The 24,442-nt window shown below is 39.1% G+C and overlaps 1 protein-coding gene across 3 annotated transcripts in view; it reads left to right on the plus strand.

Moving 5' to 3' along the window:
* LOC139474111 (E3 ubiquitin-protein ligase HACE1-like) overlaps positions 1-18,771 on the plus strand; it is a 39,780-nt gene extending 21,009 nt beyond the window's left edge. For 2 of the 3 annotated variants that reach the window (XM_071256980.1, XM_071256981.1), the window contains exons 15-26: positions 137-224; positions 1,715-1,829; positions 3,386-3,483; positions 5,504-5,591; positions 7,112-7,261; positions 7,815-7,876; positions 9,551-9,685; positions 10,385-10,516; positions 11,917-12,012; positions 12,698-12,768; positions 13,305-13,418; positions 14,119-18,771. In XM_071256980.1, coding sequence (XP_071113081.1) covers positions 137-224; positions 1,715-1,829; positions 3,386-3,483; positions 5,504-5,591; positions 7,112-7,261; positions 7,815-7,876; positions 9,551-9,685; positions 10,385-10,516; positions 11,917-12,012; positions 12,698-12,768; positions 13,305-13,418; positions 14,119-14,221 — 1,252 coding nt within the window. In that variant the 3' untranslated portion in view covers positions 14,222-18,771. The remainder of the gene's footprint in view (positions 1-136; positions 225-1,714; positions 1,830-3,385; positions 3,484-5,503; positions 5,592-7,111; positions 7,262-7,814; positions 7,877-9,550; positions 9,686-10,384; positions 10,517-11,916; positions 12,013-12,697; positions 12,769-13,304; positions 13,419-14,118) is intronic. The other variant, XM_071256982.1, reaches the window with a different exon arrangement.
* The last annotated feature ends 5,671 nt before the right edge of the window (positions 18,772-24,442 follow it).

Raw genomic sequence — 24,442 nt, forward strand, 5'->3', positions numbered from 1 at the left:
ATACAAGCTCTGTAACAATGTAAATCGTGACACTCATGATGTTGAGAATTGCTATCAATGTTTGAGACATTTTTGTGCACATCATGTAGGATGAAGATAAGATGTGTGTGACTCATCATTCACTATTTCCTGACAGGGAGCCTGGAGTAATCTTCCAGCACTTCAACTTCCTGCTGCACTGTCATGAACTCATGGCCTACTTCCTGCCCACCATCAGAGCACAGGTTAGATCTTCAGGGCTGGGTTATAATCCATCAACGTCCATTTGTTATACCCCCAACCTTTTAGCTCAGAGGTATATAGTTATACCAAGGTTCCGTCCGTCCGTCCATCCGAAAACTTTGTCCACGCGATTTCTCTTAAACTATTCAGTGGATTCATCTCAAACTTAGTACATATAATCTGTGTCATATGGAGGGGTGCAGTCAAAAGAAAAAAATTGTTTTTATTAATTTTCCATTTTTTTATGAATTTTTCAAACCCTAACCCTATCCTAGCTATTTAATTACACACTAGGCGGGTCGGGGGTATTAGTGAGCCACGCTCACTTTTGCCCATTTCTTTATATCATGTAGTTAGTACTTTCCTCTTGTAATAATCCCTTTTGTGCATAATTCTTGTCATATTCATTGTTCATATTATATTTAGGTTTTGTTACTTTCAATTAACTTGTGTACAGAAAAGCATGTATTAAATAAAAAAATCAAATGTATAAAAACAGCTCGCGTAAATACTCAATGAAGCTTTTTCAGCATGCGTACCAGGGAGCTAATTTCCGAAATACAATAATGAGCTAAGTTAGTTTCCGATTCAAGCCTATATATTTAGAACAGTTATATACATCTAAAACATGATTTCATTTTTTCAAAATCTTTAAATGTTCACTAATTTTGGGGGAAAACATATTTTTTACCAAATGAAAAATGTAATTACCCAATTAAAAAGAAACCCTAGAGTAAAAAATCAGTTGATCAAAAAGTTATCTGGAGCTCTGCAATAGTATGCTTGTGACTCAATTATTTACAGTTGTAGATGATGAAGACTGATTATCACAGACTATGGCACTAAAGAACATGCACATTACTTTCTAAAGTGTACTATAGTTTTCACACAACTATACGTAATATTTTATGAATGGTCATTTCTGGCATTGATATCTAAACATGTCTCAAAATGATAATCAGTCAAACTCACCATTTCAACCTGAATATTGATCTCATCAGTACTAAGCATCAGGACAACACATCACATGCTTGGACCCGTGAAGATCCGGGATAGAATAGGTCTTCAGCAACCCATGCTTGCCATAAAAGGCAAGTATGCTTGTCCTAAGAGATGACTAACGAGATCAGGTGGTCAGGCTCGCTGACTTGGTTGATGCATGTCTTCGTATCCTAATTGTTTGGATTGATGCTCATGATGTCAATCACTGGATTGTCTGGTCCAGACTCGATTATAAACAGACCGCCATCATATAACTGGAATATTGCACCAGTATTATGTCAAAGAACAAAACAACTGTTGTTACTACCCTACTGGCCCATATCTGTTCAATGTCGGGTGTTTACAGTACAGTACAAATATTGACAGTATGTAGAACACAAGTTTAAGCATCTCATGTGCTATGTGGCAACAACCTTGACTTCTAAATGGTATGCCAAACACCAGCGTTGGTAATCTTTTTAAAGTGTAATTATGAATGACCTAGCAGTAGTTGTTCTTCTTTCAGCCTTTTGAAGTTCGACGTGAATGGTTTTACACCAACTTGAAGACGAACGTGAAGACGTCGGATGTAGATCCGGACATCCCTGTCCTGACAGTCAAGAGAGGTGGGCAGTCCACGCCTTTCTTGCCTGTCATTGAAACAAATCATTATTTATATTATCTTAGCTCACCATGATGTCAACAAAGTGTGCTTATGTTATGGGTCTGACATTATCCAGTTGTCTGTCCATCTGTCTGTTACCAATGAACCTAATAACATTCTTATGAAACAAGACCACCTCCGTGGTCTAGTGGTAGAACGTCCGCCCGGAGAGAGGAAGGTCCGGGGTTCAATCCCCGCCCGCGTCACACCAAAAGACGTTAAAAGATGGTACTTGTTGTTACCCTGTCTGGCGCTCGTCATTAAGGGGCTAAAACAAGGACTGGTCGGCTCGGAGTCAGTATACTGTGTCTGAGTTGGGTATTCATGTTAAACTGCGGCATGGTATCTCAGTGAGCTAGCACTATAAATCGGCATCAGTCCGGACTAGTACAATGAGCCACACAAACACACACACGTACATGCACGTCGCTATATAAGTGCAATAATCTTGGACACGAGGGTTAAACCCCATTTCACCTCACCACCTCTTACGAAACAATACTGGTCATGTCAAAATAGTTTTCCCATGACATGCTCCGCAACTGTCGGACTGCAACAAAGTAGAGTTTTAGTTTAAAAAAATTCAAAATGGATGTCATCAAAGCACATTTTCGTGAAACTTTCACGCGAACTCCTTCTGCTGAGGAACTTTTTGACATACCAGTATTGCATATTGCCAACATTTTGAAATATGTCCACAGTATGTGAAAGTTGTCTTAAGTAGGGTGTGAGAATGTTGAATATCTAGTCTGAGACATGTTCTCTTTGGTTGTCAGAGTAAGGTGATTCTGTCACATGGTAAGCTCTCTTGAAACACATACCAGTATTGCATATTGCCAACATTTTGAAGTATGTCCACAGTATGTGAAAGTTGCCTTAAATAGGGTGTGAGAATGTTGAATATCTAGTCTGAGACCTGTTCTCTTTGGTTGTCAGAGTAAGGTGATTCTGTCACATGGTAAGCTCTCTTGAAACATTAAGGTCACTCTTTTACAATTATTACATACCTTGTTTTTATACCTCGAATAAGAATCTTACAATTCCACTGGTTAATTTGTACCATGTGATGAAACAATACATTTCAATATGGACCCCGAAAATCATGTGACTGACAATAACCTCGAATATTGACTCGTTATATAATCAGTATTGACCTGTCAACTGATCAATATTGACTTGTCTGCTAGAACACAAGATTGCAACTGGTACGAATATTTCACGGATCACAGCTAAGTTACTATAATGAAACAGAGGACAGCTTAAAGACTTAAGCTTTAGAGTGAATTTCGGTATAACGAAACGATTGATTACTCTTGAAGAGGTCAGTATGCAAAAACAAGGACCCTTGGACCTGACCCCTTTCGCATATTGACCTCGTCAAGAGTAATTATTTGTATAATGATTCAGCTATTGTTGTCAGGGTGATACAGCAATATATTTGGTTAGGAAGTAGAAATAAATCTGTTCTTTAATAAAAATATCAGATTATCAAAAGATCTGTAACAATTTGATTTGTAGATCGACTCTTCCATAGCAGTTGTGAGGAGATCATCGCCCTGAACCCGTCCCGCCTCAAGATCAACCTCTCTGTACGCTTCAATGGTGAAGAGGGCATGGTAGGCAGCACAAAACCATGTCGCCCTATGTCCCTTCCTTCATAGGGAAGCCCCATGTTGTTGAAATATAGATTACTAAGGCTAACAAAAATAGTAGTCTTTGTTTTCAGGCACTGCCCACATCATCATAAAGTTCATTACACGTTTTGTTTTTGTTTCCATTTTCATTTTTTTGTTTTTGTGTGCATTGTGTTTAAGTATTAGGATTTTTATACTTTTTTGAAAATGGAAATGAAAACAATACGTGCGGCAGACTGATGCGGGTGGTGCCTGAGAACCAAGACTATTTTTTTTTAGAATAAACGAGCCCCCAGAAGACACTTTTTATTACCTAGAGTGTATTTCAAAATGTATCTAAAGAGAAAAAACGAGTTAGGCTTAAAAAAATAAAAGAATTGGTTCTCAGGCAATGACTTTTGAAAATATATATTTTGGGCGGGCAGGTATTTTTTCATTGTTTTTGCCTGTTCAAACTAGTATTAAATAGTTGTGTACCATGGACCTGGGAAAGGGCCTCCCTACATAAAGAAGCACACAAACTCCTATTGCCGCCATGACCATAACACAAAATGTACAGTAAAGTAGTGCGCATGTAAAGGGAAGTAACTGCATGCTATATTGAATCGCATTGTTTTTAAGTATTAGGATTTTTTTATTTTTTAGGAAAATGGAAATTAAAACAAAAAATGCGGCAGACTTTAGGATGATGTGAGGGGTGTCTGAGAACCAAGCGTATTATTTTTTTTAGCCTTAGATACATTTTGAAATAGGTTGCAGTAAAAGCTGTACCATACAAGGATGAGTGTTGTCATCTATATTTATTAAACATAGACTCACTTATGATTTGACCCGTGAAGATTTGGGGTAGAATAGGTCTTCAGCAACCCATAGTTGCCGTTAAAGGTGACTATGCTTGTCGTAAGAGGCGACTAACGGGATCGGGTGGTCAGGCTTGCTCACTGGTATAAGGGTGGCCTATAATGTAACATTTGTAGCTTATGATTCGAGCATACACTGTTCTCTTTATTGCGACCTGTCAATAAAGTGTGAAGCTTTCTTTGAGAATAGAATAAGATGGAGATTTTAGAAACATGTACATAAGTGCCTGGCCGAAAACACCTGAAATTCTAGCAAACTTGGTTCAGTGTTGGTGAGGGGAGCCCAAGAGGTAATCAACTCATCAAATCATGCCATGTTGGTTTTGTGATTTTTATGAATTATTCGTAATTACCGCTAAGCGGTACCACTTATGAAGTAACAGATATTAATGACATTTGAAAAAAACTGCAAAAACCCACAGACTTGACAAATTCAAGTAAAATGTTCATTGTTATGCAAAGATGAATGCACGTTGTGTTTATGCATCTCTGGTGTTTCATGAAAATTAGAATTGTGTCTGTTTGGTGTTAATTATCCGTCTGGGAGCAGAGTAGACTGTGTAGAATTGCAGTTCTACCAACGCTTCCATTCAAATGATCAGCTCATGATCAATTGTAAATCTGTCTGCATGTGATGTTATTAAACACTGTGTATTGTTATTAAACATATGCTCTCTTCATGGATGAGTAATTAATAATGATGAGTAGAACATGAGTAGACAATCACATGTCAACTTACTAAAACATTATTTTCCCATCTTGATTTGGAAATTTGTATTTTAACAAATGGAAACTAACACATAACACACATATTATTTTGATGTTACTCCATTTATGGTGTTGATGACATGACAACCGGAAACAACAGGATGTATAGAATACCCACAATAATATAATAGCACAACTTTTTTCTGCATTTGGAACTCCCTGATTATATTCATTTTTGAGAGTTAAAAAATCAGAATTGCTTGTCTGAATGCTTCACTAATTCATTCGAAGTATTTAGAAGCTTTGATGCTGAAAGCTGATAAAACAGTCAAGACCTCAATTGTCTTGTAAGCCTAAGAATATGATGACAAATGGAATTAACACATTTGACTGAGATGTGGTTAACATTGAACTCTCTCACTAACTGATTTCAGGGACATGGTGTGGTGCGAGAATGGTTTGATGTACTTTCCCGGGAGATACTGAATGCTGACTATGCTCTCTTCACACAGTCAGCTGACGGTAAGTCAGTGTTTGTCCCATACAGCTAAACTCAGTGAGTGGTTAGACTCGGTAACTTCTTACTCTGACATCGTGGATCATTACTCACAATACTGATCACTGGATTGTCTTGTCCAGACCCAGACATTTGCAGACCACTATTATCAAGGTGGAGTATTGCTGGGTGTAGCGTTAAACAACAAACAAACTAACAAACTTCTCAGTGAGCAATGGCTTCATCATGTTCATACCATCACAATGGAAAGTGAGTGAGTATGGTTTTACGCCGCTATTAGCAATATTCCAGCAATATCACGGTGGGGGACACCCGAAATGGGATTCATACATTGTATGAATAACAATAATGTCCTGGCAGAAAACTTTCCAGACACAGTTAGGGCTATTGTAAACAATAATGTCCTGGCAGAAAACTTTCCAGACACAGTTAGGGCTATTGTTAACAATAATGTCCTGGCAGAAAACTTTCCAGACACAGTTAGGGCTATTGTTAACAATAATGTCCTGGCAGAAAACTTTCCAGACACAGTTAGGGCTATTGTTAACAATAATGTCCTGGCAGAAAATTTTCCAGATGCAGTTAGGGCTATTGTTAACAATAATGTCCTGGCAGAAAACTTTCCAGACACAGTTAGGGCTATTGTTAACAATAATGTCCTGGCAGAAAACTTTCCAGACACAGTTAGGGCTATTGTTAACAATAATGTCCTGGCAGAAAACTTTCCAGACACAGTTAGGGCTATTGTTAACAATAATGTCCTGGCAGAAAACTTTCCAGATTTACAGAGTAAGCCTAGCACTGATGTCAAGTATGTTCAAAGTGAAGGAATTCATTGTGATTTTATTTCTTAGATCTTGTTCATACATATGTTTATCTTTTTAAGACTAACGATAGTCAAGTACTGTGTCATTGTCAAGTGGAATGTTGTAACTCAGAATTGATGTATTCCAATTGTCTCTTTGATAGTTGTGATATGTTAATAGTTCAGGCAATTGTTACACCTATATTTTTTATGTATGCCATCAGCTGATATAACTGAAAACAAGGAATCTTTTTTCTACATATTAAAATTAGCAGAATAGTTTACTTTAATCCAAATTAGTTTCCAAATAGTCATCTGAATTGAATGTTTATTATCCCACACCATGACGTGGAATGGGGATATAGGAATGGGTGCTGTCCATCCGTCCGTCCGTCATGTTGTTGTTTTTCTGGAGCAGAACTAAAACAACATGAGAGATATCTCAACCAAACTTGGCACAATGATAGGTCCAGTGGTAAACTGGTGCCTTTTGATAGTTTGGGATTTAAAAAAAAAAAAAAATCGAGTTTCCATGGCAACGACTTTGACTCAGATTGATAATGGCGGTATTGGCAGGGGAAAAAGTATTTCATGCTTATTTTTTTAAGTCAACAATTGGGGTACCACAAACTTGTGAACATGTATTCAGCAAAGAGGATGCATGTGAACACTCCCGGTGTTGCAGTGGCCTGTAGAGTCCTTGTGTTGTGTTGGTTTCAGGCTGTACTTTCCAGCCCAACAGCAACTCCTCCATCAACCCCGACCACCTCAGCTACTTCCGCTTTGCCGGACAGGCCATCGGCCTCGCTCTCTTCCACAGGCAGCTGCTCAGTGTCTACTTCACCAGGTCCTTCTACAAACACATACTGGGTAAGTCTCTACAGACACATACTGGGTGAGTCTCTACAGACACATACTGGGTGAGTCTCTACAGACACATACTGGGTGAGTCTCTACAGACACATACTGGGTGAGTCTCTACAAACACATGCTGGTTAAGTCTCTACAGAAACATACTGGGTCAGTCTCTACAGACAAGTACTGGGTAAGTCTCTTCAGACACCTACTGGGTCAGTCTCTACAAACACATACTGGCTCAGTCTCTACAAACACATACTGGCTCAGTCTCTACAAACACATACTGGCTCAGTCTCTACAAACACATACTGGTTGAGTTTCGTAATGTAAAATCATTCAAATCTGTTGATTTTAGATTAGAAACAACGAGGAGTTCTGAAGAGGGCAACTTTTCTATGCTTTTGCCTAATGACTGATAGTTGCGTTAGTTTTTTACTTCTTTAAAATGCATGTTCAGAATGGCTACTGTATTCCTGACTCGGAATCAACTACAAGAATGTCATACTGGTGTAACTTCTACAGTCACAGACAATCAGATCTTCCTAACATGTCCTTCTGTCTGCAGGTATACCAGTCAATTACACTGATGTTGCCTCAATAGATCCAGAGTATGCCAAAAACTTACAGGTGAGGTGTTAATCTAAACAATTTTAACCCATTTGTCATATTCAAAAAGACTTTACCTTACTTAAGTGCCCTAAAACCATTCAAATTACACACCTAGGTTTTGGTGTCTCTTTTACAAATTCACATTGCCCAAACCAAACTTTAGCAATTTTATGTAATGCGTTTCTGCATCCATGTGTCAGATGTATGGATCCTTCAGTATATATTACTCAAAAGAAGTGAAGGATCACCCAATTCTTTCATATGTTTACAGTTAATCTGTCATGACATAACAAGAGTTATCCATATTTAGAGTTAAAATTTGAATTTTAGATAGCTTAGCTCCAAATTCAAACCACACAACTTATGCTACATTGTACACATTTTAATTCAATGACCATAGCAGCTGAATTCAATCCACAGCTCCAGATTATATTGGAGCAATTTAGTATGTACGCACGTTATCATTCACATTGGGTAGGTTTCTTTTGATATTCAGTATAGTTTCACTCCCATGGGTCCTATCTATTGGGTAGTTTTACACCAATGAGTTGATGTTTTTATCTAATTATTCTGCAAGAAATGTTGTTTCGGGTGACTTCTTATTTGTATCTATTTGTTTGCTGCCCAAAGTGTGTAACATTTCAAATACATTCAGAATAGCAATAGATATGTCCAATCAAGAAATAAACGTCTCTTGGTTCTTGTATATCTTACAATATAATACTGCTTTGCCCCTCAAGGTTTATTCTCCCTGCAGTGTTTTATTGTGCAATAAACAACCTCATGGTTTATTCTCCCTGCAGTGTTTTATTGTATGATAAACAACCTCATGGTTTATTCTCCCTGCAGTGTTTTATAGTACAATAAACAACCTCATGGTTTATTCTCCCTGCAGTGTTTTATAGTACAATAAACAACCTCATGGTTTATTCTCCCTGCACTGTTTTATTAACTATGGACAAAGAGTTGTTTATTTCTTTTGTGAGATATGAACATTATGTACAGCCTCTGTTGATGAAGGATGTTGATGAAATGTACAAGCATTAAAAATATTTTCCCTGATTTTAATAATGACTCCCTGAATAGAATCCGATCTCAGAAATGTCGGATAAGTCTATTTTAGGAACAGGTGGAGTAAGTTATGTATTTCAAGCATATTCTCACAATCCTCACATCGATTATCTGTTACCTTTTGCTCCTTATACCGATTGTCAATTCTCTCCTACTTTTGGATGCGATTGTTCGGCCACTGCCTTTATCTGCAAAGCCTGGCTACATATATGGGGAACAACTTACTAGATATTTCCCTCTTAAAAAAATAACGTTGTCCAATATATGACATCATCAAGTTGTGAGATCATATTCGAATCACCAGAAGTGACAATAAGATTAGATTTAGGTTACACAGGTTGAAAAGGATGATAATTAATCTCAATGTTGTTATGCTGTTTTTACTTTTTTCATGTTTATTTGTCCAAAAGCAACTCAACTTGATTGGGTAATAGTGATTTAATTCGCATATTTTACACAAATAAGCAGCTTATCTGGAACCCTGTCAATCTTTGGACCTGTCCTATCTTTTTCATGGTTCTTTTTCCAACCGCAGTATATATTTGTCCCAAATTATATTCCAGTGGAATTCGGTAACCATGACAATGAACTTGATAAATTAGGCATGTACTACATTTACAGTGGATCCTGGATCATGACATCAGTCAGCTTGGCCTTGACCTTACATTCTCCGTGGAAACGGATGTGTTCGGGGTGCTCCAAGAAGTAGACCTCAAACCAGGGGGCAGCAGAATACTTGTCACAGACGCCAACAAGGTCAGGGTCATATCAACCTGACGCATAAATATCCAGGGTAGAATAGGTCTTCAGCAGCCCATGCTTGTTTGTAAGAGGCGACTAACGGGGTGGTCGGTGTTCAATTGCGTGGATCGATGCTCATGGTGTCAATCACTGGATTGTCTGGTCCTGACTCGATGATTTACAGACCGCTGTCAAATAGCGCAAATATTGCTGAATGCGGTGTTTAACAACAAACAACAAGCAACAAATTATACCAGCACAACCTTTGTTTGCACCTTGTTGCTTGTTGCAGCATACTTATGCTGATGGGTTTCCCCGGGGTGGTCGGGTAGCTTAGCGGTTTAAGCGTTCGCTCATCACGCCGAAGACCCGGGTTCAATTCCCGACATGGGAACAATGTGTGATGCCCATTTCTGGTGTCCCCTGCCGTGACATTGCTGGAATATTGCTAAAAGCGTTGTAAAACCATACTCACTCACTCACTGATGTGTTTCCCCAAAGTTGGATACATTATGAAGTATGGGGCTTTTCTTCCATATCTCACTTTGTACAGGAATTTGATGACAATGTAAGCAGCTCTTTTGCCTTATCCTTCTCTAGTTGTATGGCATCAAGATGTAATTCTAGTCATGCATGATCAGATATGGTCCATATTTGATTATCTCAATAACAAATGGATTTGGTAATGATCTCCATGAACCTCCTTTGCTCTAGGCTGAGTATGTCCAGCTAGTGACCGAGCTACGCATGACACGAGCCATCATGCCCCAGATCAACAGCTTCCTGTCTGGTTTCCATGACTACATTCCTCATAGCCTTGTACAACTCTTTGATGAGTATGAACTGGTAGGTGCTGATTATACGTAGTACTGTTTATGACTTCACTAAATATCTGTTGGGTTGTGTGGTAGCCAAGTGGTTAAGGCATATGGTTATCCTGGGTTCAATTCCCCACATGGGCACAACATGTTTAAAGTCTTTTCATTGTGTCCCCTGCCTTGATATTGCTTGAATATTGCTACCTTTGTCCCTTACATACTCTCTTGATCTTTGTGAGACTTTTGTTTGAAATAGCATGATTTGGTAGTGGGTTTATGTAGGAAGAGTTTTTTATCAACTGTTTTACTATGCGAAGAGAAATAAAGTACTTGATATGAGAGGTTCCAGTGCTCCTCTGACTGTGTTGTGATGGGGTAAATGTGTGCTGTAGGAGCTGATGGTGTCAGGTCTTCCTGACATTGACCTGGGTGAACTGTGTTGTGATGGGGTAAATGTGTATTGTAGGAATTGATGGTGTCAGGTCTTCCTGACATTGACCTGTATGAACTGTGTTGTGATGGGCTGAATGTGTGTTGTAGGAATTGATGGTGTCAGGTCTTCCTGACATTGACCTGTATGAACTGTGTTGTGATGGGCTGAATGTGTGTTGCAGGAGCTGATGGTGTCAGATCTTCCTGACATTGACCTGGATGAACTGTCTTGTGATGGGGCAAATGTGTGTTGTAGGAGCTGATGGTGTCAGGTCTTCCTGACATTGACCTGGATGAACTGTGTTGTGATGGGGTAAATGTGTGTTGTAGGAGCTGATGGTGTCAGGTCTTCCTGACATTGACCTGGATGAACTGTGTTGTGATGGGCTGAATGTGTGTTGTAGGAGCTGATGGTGTCAGATCTTCCTGACATTGACCTGGATGAACTGTGTTGTGATGGGGCAAATGTGTGTTGCAGGAGCTGATGGTGTCAGGTCTTCCTGACATTGACCTGTATGAACTGTGTTGTGATGGGGTAAATGTGTGTTGTAGGAGCTGATGGTGTCAGGTCTTCCTGACATTGACCTGGATGAACTGTGTTGTGATGGGCTGAATGTGTGTTGCAGGAGCTGATGGTGTCAGGTCTTCCTGACATTGACCTGGATGAACTGTCTTGTGATGGGGTAAATGTGTGTTGTAGGAGCTGATGGTGTCAGGTCTTCCTGACATTGACCTGGATGAACTGTGTTGTTATGGGCTGAATGTGTGTTGCAGGAGCTGATGGTGTCAGGTCTTCCTGACATTGACCTGGGTGAACTGTGTTGTGATGGGGTAAATGTGTATTGTAGGAATTGATGGTGTCAGGTCTTCCTGACATTGACCTGTATGAACTGTGTTGTGATGGGGTAAATGTGTGCTGTAGGAATTGATGGTGTCGGGTCACTCTGACATTGACCTGGATGAACTGTGTTGTGATGGGCTGAATGTGTATTGCAGGAGCTGATGGTGTCAGGTCTTCCTGACATTGACCTGGCAGACTGGGAGGCTAACACCGGCTACACTGGCTATACTGTAGACACTCCAGTCATACAGGTAACTTATACCATCAAGCTCTTATATGTCTCTCTGTGGAGATCTGACACACACTCCATAGGTCAAGACCTGGCCTGGAGAGGTTCTGGAACAGATCTGATTTAATGAGATTGTAACATGAAAAGGAAATTTATAGCACCTGCAAAATTGTGTATATCTCGGTCAATATATAGATTACAGTTATGCTCGTTCTTTTCGGTAATCTTGGTATGTCATTTTGATGCAATTATTGATTGTGAACAGATTTACCCAATTCCCATTGTATCCGACTTGATGTGTTATACAATCTCAGTGCCATCGCCCCTCTGCAATTTAATCGAAAATCAGTTTTCCTTTTGCCAAAGATTATTTATCTAACGTTAAAATACTGGCTTCTGATTTCTGATGAAGAAGCGGGCAATCATTTTCAATGTAGCCCACTCATGTACCTCACTGAGAAATAATTGTAACATACCTTTGGTAAGTATTGTTGAGCTGAAATGAACCGATGTTTATCCGAATACATTGGGTAAAGGGAAGTAACTGGGTTTGTTTGCATTGTCTGCTAGTTGTCAAACTGGTTGAATGAAAGTGTTTTAGTCATAACTGCCAAATTATCTATTTAAGAAACTAAAACTGTATCTGTGTGATGTGACTCATCAAATGGAGAGCACTGTTTCTAGTTGTGTGATGTTCTGTTGTCCAGTGGTTCTGGGAGGTGGTAGGCGACTTCACACAGCAGGAAAGGGTCCTCATGCTGCAGTTTGTGACAGGAAGGTCAGTGGCTATACAAGGGACAACTTATCAATACAACATCGACGTCATATGCTGACATCTGTTGTTATTAATTACTGTATTTTCTTGAGTATAGTGTGCACCCGAGTGTTATGTGCACCCCCCTCTAGAGTATTCAGTATTTTGAAAAAACAAAATTGAATATTAAGTGCAGAAAAAAATTACACCATACCTCTTCAGCGAATTCCGGTAAACAAACGGGTGATGAGAAACTTGGTTACCGGTAGTACAAATTTGAAATTAGAGATAAAAAAATCACCAGACATGTTGATTTACCTTTTAAATTGTATTTTTTGTTCTGCTAGGCATTGTTTTACATCCAGGGATTAAGTTTTACATCCAGGGATTAAGATTACCTAGTGTATTTTGTGTAACAAATCTGGTGTTAGTGGCCCTCATATATACAAGTATATCGTTGTTTATGGCTGTAATTGTAAGAATGTTGGGAATGAGTGTAGTCAACAGGAAATGATTAAACTACCAGCATGGCTGATTCAATTTGTGGTCTTTATGTCCAGCTCCCGAGTGCCATATGGTGGGTTCGCTAACCTCAGCAGCAGTGGAAGTCACCAGCAGTTCACCATCAGCCACGTACCTTACACTGCTGGTAAACTCCCCACAGCATCAACATGGTGAGTATGTCACATACCTTTATGGAAGTCATAAGCAGTTCACCATCAGCCATGTACCTTAAACTACTGGTAAACTCACCACAGCATCAACATGGTGAGTATGTCACATACCTTTATGGAAGTCACCAGCAGTTCACCATCAGCCACGTACCTTACACTACTGGTAAACTCACCACAGCATCAACATGGTGAGTATGTCACATACCTTTATGGAAGTCACCAGCAGTTCACCATCAGCCATGTACCTTAAACTACTGGTAAACTCCCCAATGAGAGTCACATGACCTCAGCTCAATCGAATAGCTGTTTTCTATCAAGTTTGAATTTGTTTAACTCTTTTACAATGTCATATTAGAACATGTTGGTTAGATAAATTGGTTGTAGCAGAACCAGGAGGGGTACATTTGGTTGAATGCGTCCCACGTTAGCTTTTATACCACCTCCAGCTCATGGTATAATACCTAACATGGGACGTATACAACCAAATGTACCCCTCGTGATCCTGCTACAACTTATAATGTTTGCTTTAAACAAAAGAAACTATTGAGACTGGATGTGGGGTATAAGTCGTCCAAGGAGAGTTGTTTGATATGGTTTCCAAAACATTCATACATTCTCACATGGGTGCAAAGATGACCTGTGTCCAATATTATGCATTCTTGGTGCTGAAAATATATTTTCCATTCATTTCCTCTTCCAGTATCAACCTCCTGAAACTTGCTGAATATCCTACAAAAGAAGAACTGAAACACTGCTTGATGATAGCTCTTCAGTGTGGAAGTCAAGGATATGGACTTGTCTGATGATAGCTCTTCAGTATGGAAGTCAAGGATATGGGCTTGTCTGATGATAGCTCTTCAGTGTGGAAGTCGACATTCTCGTTAAAATCTGGTCTTCGTCCTCGCTACTGCAACACATATATCTGATAAACATCCCATTACAGATTACATCAGAACGACCTTTCATCCAACCAATCATGGCGGCACTTACGAGATTGCGAAAGTGAAAATCCAATTCTGTTTTCTAATCATGCAACCTTCGAAAGGTTAACAAGAGACATTCCAAATGACAGTTACACATCTCATTCCATTAAAGTCATCATCTATCTCTCACTTCAATGGCATAAACATTTGAAACGGAAGATACTTTCATTAGTCCGTTGGAATTACAGCCATACAATGTTGGCCATCTGTTAGACATTCCAGAATTTTGTTTTGTTCAGTTTCCAAATTTTGAATCAACAACTTTGTCAAAGTATTGTTCACAGCATAGTATGGAATGGAAGTCACCAGTTTGGAAATAGTGACTTCCATTCCAGCCAGCAGTTTGATTGGCTAGTCATTTAATTTGTCGATAAAAGGTTGTTCCGACGTGAACTGCAATAGGATGTCCTCAGACCTTTGTGTAGTGGTAGCCCATATGATGATTTGATTTTAATGAGATTGGGACGTCAAGGATCTGGCCTTGTTTGATGACATCTCTTCAGTGTGGAAGTCAAGGATCTGGCCTTGTTTGATGACAGCTTTTCAGTATGGAAGTCAAGGATATGGCCTTGTTTGATGACAACTCTTCACTGTGGAAGTCAAGGATATGGCCTTGTTTGATGACAACTCTTCAGTGTGGAAGTCAAGGATATGGCCTTGTTTGATGACAACTCTTCAGTTTGGAAGTCAAGGATATGGCCTTGTTTGATGACAACTCTTCAGTGTGGAAGTCAAGGATATGGCCTTGTTTGATGACATCTCTTCAGTGTGGAAGTCAAGGATATGGCCTTGTTTGGTGACAGCTCTTCAGTGTGGAAGTCAAGGATATGGCCTTGTTTGATGACAACCCTTCAGTGTAGAAGTCAAGGATATGGCCTTGTTTGATGACAGCTCTTCAGTGTGGAAGTCAAGGATATTGCCTTGTTTGATGAAAACTCTTCAGTGTGGAAGTCAAGGATATGGCCTTGTTTGATGACAGCTCTTCAGTGTGGAAGTCAAGGATATGGCCTTGTTTGATGACAGCTCTTCAGTGTGGTAATCAAGAATATGGACTGATGATCTCATAATGCAATCAACATGCCATAATTTCTCCTTCAGAGGCCAGGTATTCATCTGAAGTTGACCATGGGAATTGAGGAACTGTATGTGGCTTCAGTGCAAAATCTACTGACTGGCCATAAGATAGATTCCATGACATTACAAATTTATTTTGGTACACCTTTATAATCAACTCGAAAAATAATCAAGAGTTAGACCTAAGCCAAGGATAGGTGAAGAGCAAGTGCAGAAATAGAACAGCATGACCTCTATTGGAGTATTTTGGTAGATCAATACATATCGCTTTTGCCTTTCCAGACGACTATACACTGTGCTAGGGCTGGGACAGGTAACTCAGGTTCTTGGGTGGGACGCGGGTACCCAGAGGACCCGTGGTTAGTCACGTGATATGTTGTTTAATGACAATAAACACTCAAAATCAAGTGTTACACTACAAGTCCCTAGATGTTCACATTTCTTTCTTACTATGCACTCATTCCTTCTGACTTATATATATGTTTGAGTAAAGATGAAGTTTCAGTCAACTTCAGTGAATGAATGACCAGATCATTTTATGCATGTATCTAAGTAGTTTTTGCCAGGGCTCTGGTAAAACAATTCCCAATTGGACATTTTGTAACTCTTCAGACCTACAGCAGGTATCCGGTTAGGGTCGGCTAATTGGGGGTCGGGTACCCGGGTAGCAAATGTGGACTCCTCCCAGTCCTATGCTTTGTTGCCTTTGACACTCCAAGATCAGGAATCCCTGTGCTGCAATGCTTGTGTGTTCTGTTTGCAATGTATTTATAGCCTGCCTATTGAGGCAGTATTATGTAGAAACTGACACCTTTAGTTCACGTCTATTTATCAAATGTACCGTATTCAACGTAATAAGCACCCACAGCGATATTTGCTTATATATTGGCTAGTGAACAATCCCAATTAGCACCCCTTCCCATTGATCAATGTACACAAGACTTATTTATTCGTGTATAATACGCACTCATGTGTTATATGCACCCTTAATTATGGACAATTAAATTCTGGAAAATATATATGTCATGTATAATACGCACCAACTTTTGTATCATTTAAGGTTGTCAGCATTAACCACAAAATTTACAATTTACAATTTTCAACTCTGTTTTTTTCTCACCAAAATTATATTCTAATAAGAGCCCCCTATTTCTAATTTTGAGAGCGCCCTGGGCGCTTGTTATGTCGAATATGGTATGCATATTTCCTGATGACAGGTCTGGCTATGCTGGATGTCTGTTCAAAAGTCTGGATAATAATAAACTGGTTTCTCTGGTTCAAGATGAACTTGAATCCAAATGTATGTACTGTCTTCACCTACACCTAAGAAAATCAGCTTGGGCTAAAGACTTGTTCTTGTACAGTGGTATATTATACCTCTAAAATCAGCCTTTTTAGCACATTTTATCTTATATTTTATCGTGAAAAATTGTCAGATCTTCTCTGACAAATGAACATACAATCCCCAGCAAAATGGGGTCCTGGCAAGGTCTTACCACTATTTTCACCCAAATGTGTCCACCCATATGTGTTGAATTCCCTATTGTGATCGAGTTCAGTATAATCCCAAGGGCTTTTTAATAATAACTTATCGTTAGCCCTGGTAAGTCGAACTAAAAAAATGGACAAGTAAAACTATTTATCTGGGCCCCATTCCTCAAAGTGATCTTAGCGCCAAGGTGATCTCATCTCCCATACTTTAACATAGGCAAACAATCATGGTAGCGTTAGGATTGTGGAACACGGCCCTGGTCCCAAGGAGTTCCAGACATCGGGGTTCGACTGTAGCAGATTACTTTCATAATAACTTCTAATACTGGTACTAACTTTACTCTTTCTAATATCATGCAAATCTTTTAGACCAAAAAGTACTCTTTGTTTTACCTCATCCTTAAAAAAAAACAACCTCTTATTTGTTATTAAAATATCAATTCCTCATAAACAGAAGTTTTTTTCAATAATATCTTGAAGAATGATTGGTTTTTAACATTTATTTGGGTTTTTAGTTGTATCTATTCACACTCATCTTGGTCTACATTTTAGGAGCCACAGGTGGCACAATTGTCTAAAGCGCCACAATTTGCTGTGCAGAGTTGCATCCCTTGTGCACAAAACCTAAGACTTGAGTTTGAATCCCGGTTCGCCCCAATTATGTTTCTAGGTTTGTCAGCACCATACCCGTGCTGGTGGGTTTCACCGAAGTGGTAAACGTCTGTGACCTGCATCACTTCAGGCTTTCCTCCCACATTAAGCTGACACGCCGTGATATAACTGGAATATTGTTCAAGCAGCGTTAAACCCAACTCTCTCACTCTGTGTATCATTTCATGTTTTGACCTCACCCAAGTCATTTATAAATGGGTTTGGCTTCAGTCTGGAAAATTCCAAAATTGTATATAGTTCCTGGCGCTATAGAACTCTTAGCATATGGTAACCATGTTGATGAGCAATTACACCCTTTATTTCTGTGATATGTTTATGTTTTTGACTTTAAAAATATGAATCTTTTTAACGCTTTACATTCAGAATATTTATATCTTTGTTACATTGTTGTTCGACATTTCATTTTAATCAAAATAACGACATAATAGTACTTAGCGTTCATGTGTTTTGTAAATTGTGTTTGCATCATTTCAAGTTCTGTTCTGAGTTTTAGCTGAACAAAAGATCCATGTTGTCCGGTGCAAGCATATGTTGTTTGTCAAGTTTTTATACCCACTCCCGGTCTGATTGGTGTTTTGTTTTGTTTTAACTTCAGGTGTATAAACCTCTCCTTTTCATGTACATGTTTAAGAATGGAATACACTGACACATTTTTAATGTTGCCAATTTACAAGAATGAGCTCTTGCAGTTCCAGACTTGATTTAGTATATGTCAATGGTATGAGTTTATTTTCCCACAGTGATTCAAACTTAAACCTTATTGTGAAGCCAGACATTTCTGCTCAGTCACCATAGGGTTGAGTGGAAGAGGAGGTGCTAGGAAATTGTTGAGGTTTGAAAGAATGTATATTTATGAATATTTCATGTCTGTTTCAGTGGGTTTTCAGTTGTGTTTCCACATGAATCTGAAGCTCTGATTACACAAGGAAATTGTATGCCTTTTTCACTATGAAACACCCCCCTCTATACATATGGTATGTATTTATAAACACTGTTGGAATAGCTGCCTGCCCGCCAGCCAGTGCCAGTGAATTTTATATTGGGCTAGTCACATTTCTGTAAATCTGGCCTGACTGTTCAGTTGAAAACTATGGTCAATAGCTACCTATATATGGATGTCAACCTCCTTATCATGAGGAACACAACGTTTCGGAGTATATGCGTACTCCTTCATCAGGTGAAGGGGCTGTCGGGTAGCCTAGTGGTTAAAGCGTTCGCTCGTCATGCCGAAGACCCGGGTTCGATTCCCGACATGGGTACAATGTGTGAAGCCCATTTCTGGAGTCCCCCGCCGTGATATTGCTGGAATATTGCTAAAAGCGGCGTAAAACCATAGTCACTCACTCACTCATCAGGTGAATGAATGCCATGAGGCACAGAGCATATACATGTACATGTAAGGACATCAAGAGTGATAAGGTAACAAAAGGGGGAAAATAACAAAGGGTGGAAACTAACAAGGGAAGCCAACAGATCAGTTCAAAGAACTAATACCTACCTTTTTCTACGAATCATCAAGTCAGTAAAGCTTTAATGTCAAAGTGAGTTGCCATATTGTTTTCAGTTCAAAGTTTATCGGAAACCCACTCAAAGTAGCAAACTGGGTGTTCACTGATTATGACTGACACACATGTACATGCGTAATTAGTGATGTGTGTGAAAGTATAACAAAACATATTTTATCAAGCGGCTGTAGTGTAGCAAAATGGTTTAAAAACACAAAATACATCTAGAGTAAGACGAAGTATGTAGGGTGTAGCCATAAAGTAGAGTTAGTGAACATGATGAGGGCTTGTAGCATATGTCTTTAACAAGCCCTCCTTGCCAGTGAACTTTGAAATCTAATTCATACACTGTAGACACAATTTATGGATAACAACTTCTTTAATACTGTAAAAAGCATCGTTTCGGTATAGATCCTTATACCATTGTCAAGCAAGGCTGAATGAGGGACATAGTACAGAATATATATAGTAGGTGGAGGATTAACAGTAACAACAACTGCATACATGAGTGGGATCACAGAGTAGGTAATGACAACAGAAGGATAATATTGTCACATGATGGACAGAGAACACATAGATGGAAGCCAATGAGACATGAAGCCAATGAGACATGAAGCCAATGAGACATGATAAGTTTACATAGGTGGGGTGATTATTATGTCTCCCCCAGAATCGTTTCCATGGAGATAAGTTGAACATAGGCTCTGAATGGGGGTAAGCATTGGTTTCCGGACCATAACTCGGAAACCGTTTAATATTTTTTCGCGAAACTTTGTATACACATTAACCCAGCACTGAAGTGGTGCCTTTTGCTATTTAGAGATTTTTGACATTTTTATTTTTTCTCGTTTCCATGGAGATAAGTTGAACATAGACTCTGAATGGGGGTAAGCTTTGTTTCCTGACCATAGCTCAAAAACTGTTCAATATTATTTCATGAAGTTGTAACATATTAACCAAGTCCTGAAGTGGTGCCCATTAGTTGTTTGAAATTTCTAGGAGTTCTATTTTTGTCTCTGTTATTTAGTAATGGAGGGTGGGAATGAAGAGATGGGGTTTAACGTGAAGTAAACGAATGAATGGGGGTTAGGGGAGTGGGGGGAGACATATGTTTTTACGAGTAAAAACACTTTCTAGTTGCTTAATGCGTTCATTGTAGGTGGACTGGATGAAATAGCCGTGATCTCTGTTGATTGATGGCTTGTGGCGTGAATTCGACACTGTTTATATATAGGGAGAGGTGTTCAATGAGATAAAGGGTATACAATTTCACTGCTTTAATCAGATTAAAGATCAGATATAGATTTCTGTAGTGACAGATAAACATCACGTTAATGGAAAAAGTAAATACTTGTTTAGTCACCTTGGTGGCACATGAGTTGGTTCATTTTGTAAAACTGTCATTGTCATTCATAATTTTAATATTTGCATCATACTGGTGGACATTATTTCCAAGACACAGTTCTAGAAGTACCTTTTGTAATATGAGTTGTTTACTATTATGCAATGTATTCTCTAAGCATGCATTGTGTATATAAATATTTATGAAATTATCACAGATGTGATTATTTACAAAAATTGTACATGTTATAAGTATGGCTATTAATAATATTTTGTTTGGTGTGTGTGTAGTGCCAATCAGGAAACCAATGTGCCAAGCTTGTACTTTCTTCACTTAGGTAGAAATTGTGTATTTTGTACCAAAGTTTATTATTATTACCTCGAACAGTGAGATCAGCAGTTGGGGTTTTCAACTTGATGAATGTGTCATGATGGTGATGACTGGATTGATGCGAATCATAATCCTCAACTATTCAGCGTGTTATGTTTCTAGTCTAGCTTACTCAATCCTTATACCCTAGACCCATTCACCTTCATAGGACCCATGAAGATCCGGGGTAGAATAGGCCTTCAGCAACCCATGCTTGCCATGAGAGGCGACCAACGGGATTGGGTGGTCAGGCTTGCTGTCTTGGTTGATGCATTCCATCGTATCCCAATTGTGTGGGTTGATGCTCATGATGTCAATCACTGATCATCTGGTCCAGATTTGATTGTTTACAGACCATCGCCATTTAGGTGGAATATTGCTGACTGCGGCGTTAAACAACAGAAAAATGTTAAAAAATCATTATCATAGCTGTCTTGTTCTTTTATTTAATGCTGCACTTCGTAATATTCCAGCTGTATGACAGCAGTCTGCAAATAATTGTGTCAGGACCAGACAATCCAGTGACTGATATCATGAGCATCGATCAACACAATGATACCATGCAATCAACCAAGTCACCAAGCCTGACCACCCGGTCCATTTAGATGCTTCTCATGACAAGCATGGGTTGCTGGGGACCTACATTCTTGCCTGGAATCCCCCTGGGTTAACTGAGTTTAATGTCTCATTTCAAAGACAATGCTAGAAACCACTATTCAATGAAATTACAGATTTGCAAGAAAAATAGTGTGAAGTTGTTGGTAAGAGTGATGGAAAGGTGAAATTGAACCCCTTTCCTTGAAGAAACATTTTGGGGATTTTCCTCTCACAGAAAGCTGACACACATTCATTAGACTGAACAACTGTTCAATTTGGTGATAAACCAAAGTCACTCTGTCACAAATGTAGTCCTAATATCACTGGGACAGTCCTTTCTTGCTTCAATGTTAATATTCACAGCTTGCACAAAATCTGAATTATTATTGCCAGAAACCTTTGCTGTGCAGAGTTGTTTCCCTTAGCCGTGCCTGAAACCTTCGCTGTGCAGGGTTGTTTCCCTTAGGTGTGCCAGAAACCTTTGCTGTCAGCATAGTTGTTTCCCCTAGGCCTTTGATCCATGTAATGTTTTGTCTATTTTATGCATAGTGTCTGCAATGGTGAAAGTAAAATCATTTTTCATGAAATAAAGCCACCCCAATGCCTATTTCTTCTTAAGGATATATTGGACTCTTTTTTTATAGTTGACCACCTCCCTGGTCTAGTGGTAGAGCCTCCGCCCGGAGAGCGGAAGGTCTGGGGTTCGATCCCCGGCCGTGTCATACCAAAAGACGTTAAAAGATGGTACTTCTTGTTACCCTGTCTGGCGCTCGGCATTAAGATGCTAAAACAAGGACTGGTCGCCTCGGAGTCAGTATACTGTGTCTGAGTGGGGTATTCATGTTAAACTGCGACATGGTATCTCGGTGAGCTAGCACTATAAATCGGCATCAGTCCGGACTAGTACAAGCAGCCACACACACACACACACGTACATGCACGTCGCTATATAAGTGCAATAATCTTGGACGCGACGTTAAACCCAATTTCAGTTCACCTCACCTTTTTTAAAGTTAACATTCACTTCCATGGTATTCACTACTGTATTGATAAAGAAAAGTTCTAGTGAGCTCCGAGGGGGAATAGTGATAATGCTGTGGGAATGCTGTTTTTATTGTTCACATTTGGCATTGCTATCGTGACAGAAGCCTCACTAGAACATAATATTGTTAGATGCTGATGTTTTCCGCTTAAGTGTTGCCTGCCTTTATGCCTTCGGATCCGGGGTAGAATAGGTCTTCAGCAACCTATGCTTGCCGTAAATGGCGACTCTGCTTGTAAGAGGCGACTTACAGAATCGGGTGGTCAGGCTCGCTGACTTTGTTGATGCGTGTGAACGAATCCCAATTACCAAGATCGATGCTCATGATATCATTCACTGGTTTGTCTGGTCCAGACTTGATTATTTACAGACCACCATCATATACCTGGAATATTGCTGAGTGAGGCATTAAACAAAAACAAACCAATCCTGCACAAATAAATGACAAGTGTCCAGTTCTTCTGGCAGTGAATATATGGGGGAAATGAAATAATCACTTTATTACAATGTGCTTTTGTTGTATTGTGCTGTGCTAAACATTTGCCAAAACTGACTCAGTTTAATTTCTGAAATGAAACATACACATACCATAAATATCAAAATTTATTAAACTTTTATTCAGCATTAGGGTTAAGTCCTAGATCACATTGACAGATGTACTTCAAACATGAGGTGTTTGCTGTAACATTTCACACATGTACTTTTAAAGCTACATCTTTTATTAAGGGGATTTTATGAAAATTATATTGGTTTTTTTTAGATTATTATAAGTTTGTTAATAAAAGTATTGGCATCATATGTTTTTTATTTGTTAATCCTTATAAAAAAACAACTTTATGCTTAAAAGATTAATTGGATCTGGAATGAAGAAATCCCTTGAGTTTATCTTGCAAACAAAACCCAGGTTATAGATATCTCTATGGAATGCATAACAACATTTTAAAACAGTGTCAACCATGAAAAAACATAAGTTTAAACTATTATTTCATTCTTGAAATAGTCTATTGTACTTCAGTCATCCCAGTTCCATATTTTAGATCTGTTGCCAAACATAGTATGAGATTTGTGAGCATTTCTTATTTCATTATACAGACCCCCTGAGTAGGGGGACAAAAAACTGTCTGAGTAGGGGGACAAAGCAGCACAGGGTGTTGTCCATGGAGGCCAACCATGTAATTGGTTATGAGTTCTGGGAGTGCGTCATGTAACAGTAAAAACGCTTCATCCATTTGGAAAATCTCTTGCTGGTTTTCAGTGAGAGCACCCTTGCCACTAAGCTACGCAACCGACCACCGTCCAGAGTCCAGATTGTCCGGACCCCCGACCTCCCCGCCCCCCTCCCCCTATTCCTACTTGAAACCCAAATGTAGTATGTTGTAGGCAGTAAAATTATGAGAGATGATTTTGCTGTTTTTGACCCAGTCCCTTTTGAAAATGCTGAATCCTCCCTTGGTGTGTGCCATTGTACCCCTCGGGCGATGAAGGTAGTCACCCAACCTGTCAACCAATGTGTTGTCTGGTCAGGCCCGATTAGTGACACCGGCCTTCATATAGCTGGAGTTTTGCTGGATAACTAATGTGAAGATCAATACAAAACGTCAATGTCAGAGGATATCCGCCGACACAGATTCCCTTGGGCGTAAAAGGCAAAATAGCGGTGAATCATGTCCTTGCATGTGTGAAAAAGAGAATTCAAAACAAAACACAAAACTAATTTCATTTCATTGTATTGATTGATAAGGGTATTTGGAATTCGGAATATAAGCTTAAACATTTCAAAATACATTTAAAAACAGGACAACGTATTTATGAGGTTCCCAGAACAAAAACCTGACAACGAAGAAACATCAATTTACGATTGCGAAAGTGGCTTTTCATTTTTTGAGGAATGACGTTTGCATTCTAAACATTTAATTTGAAATAGGCAATTTAGGGTAAGTTCAGGATAA

This window comes from Haliotis cracherodii, unplaced genomic scaffold (assembly GCF_022045235.1).
Source record: "Haliotis cracherodii isolate W230 unplaced genomic scaffold, xgHalCrac1.p SCAF_3, whole genome shotgun sequence".
In the NCBI taxonomy this organism is placed as follows: Eukaryota; Metazoa; Mollusca; class Gastropoda; order Lepetellida; family Haliotidae; genus Haliotis; species Haliotis cracherodii.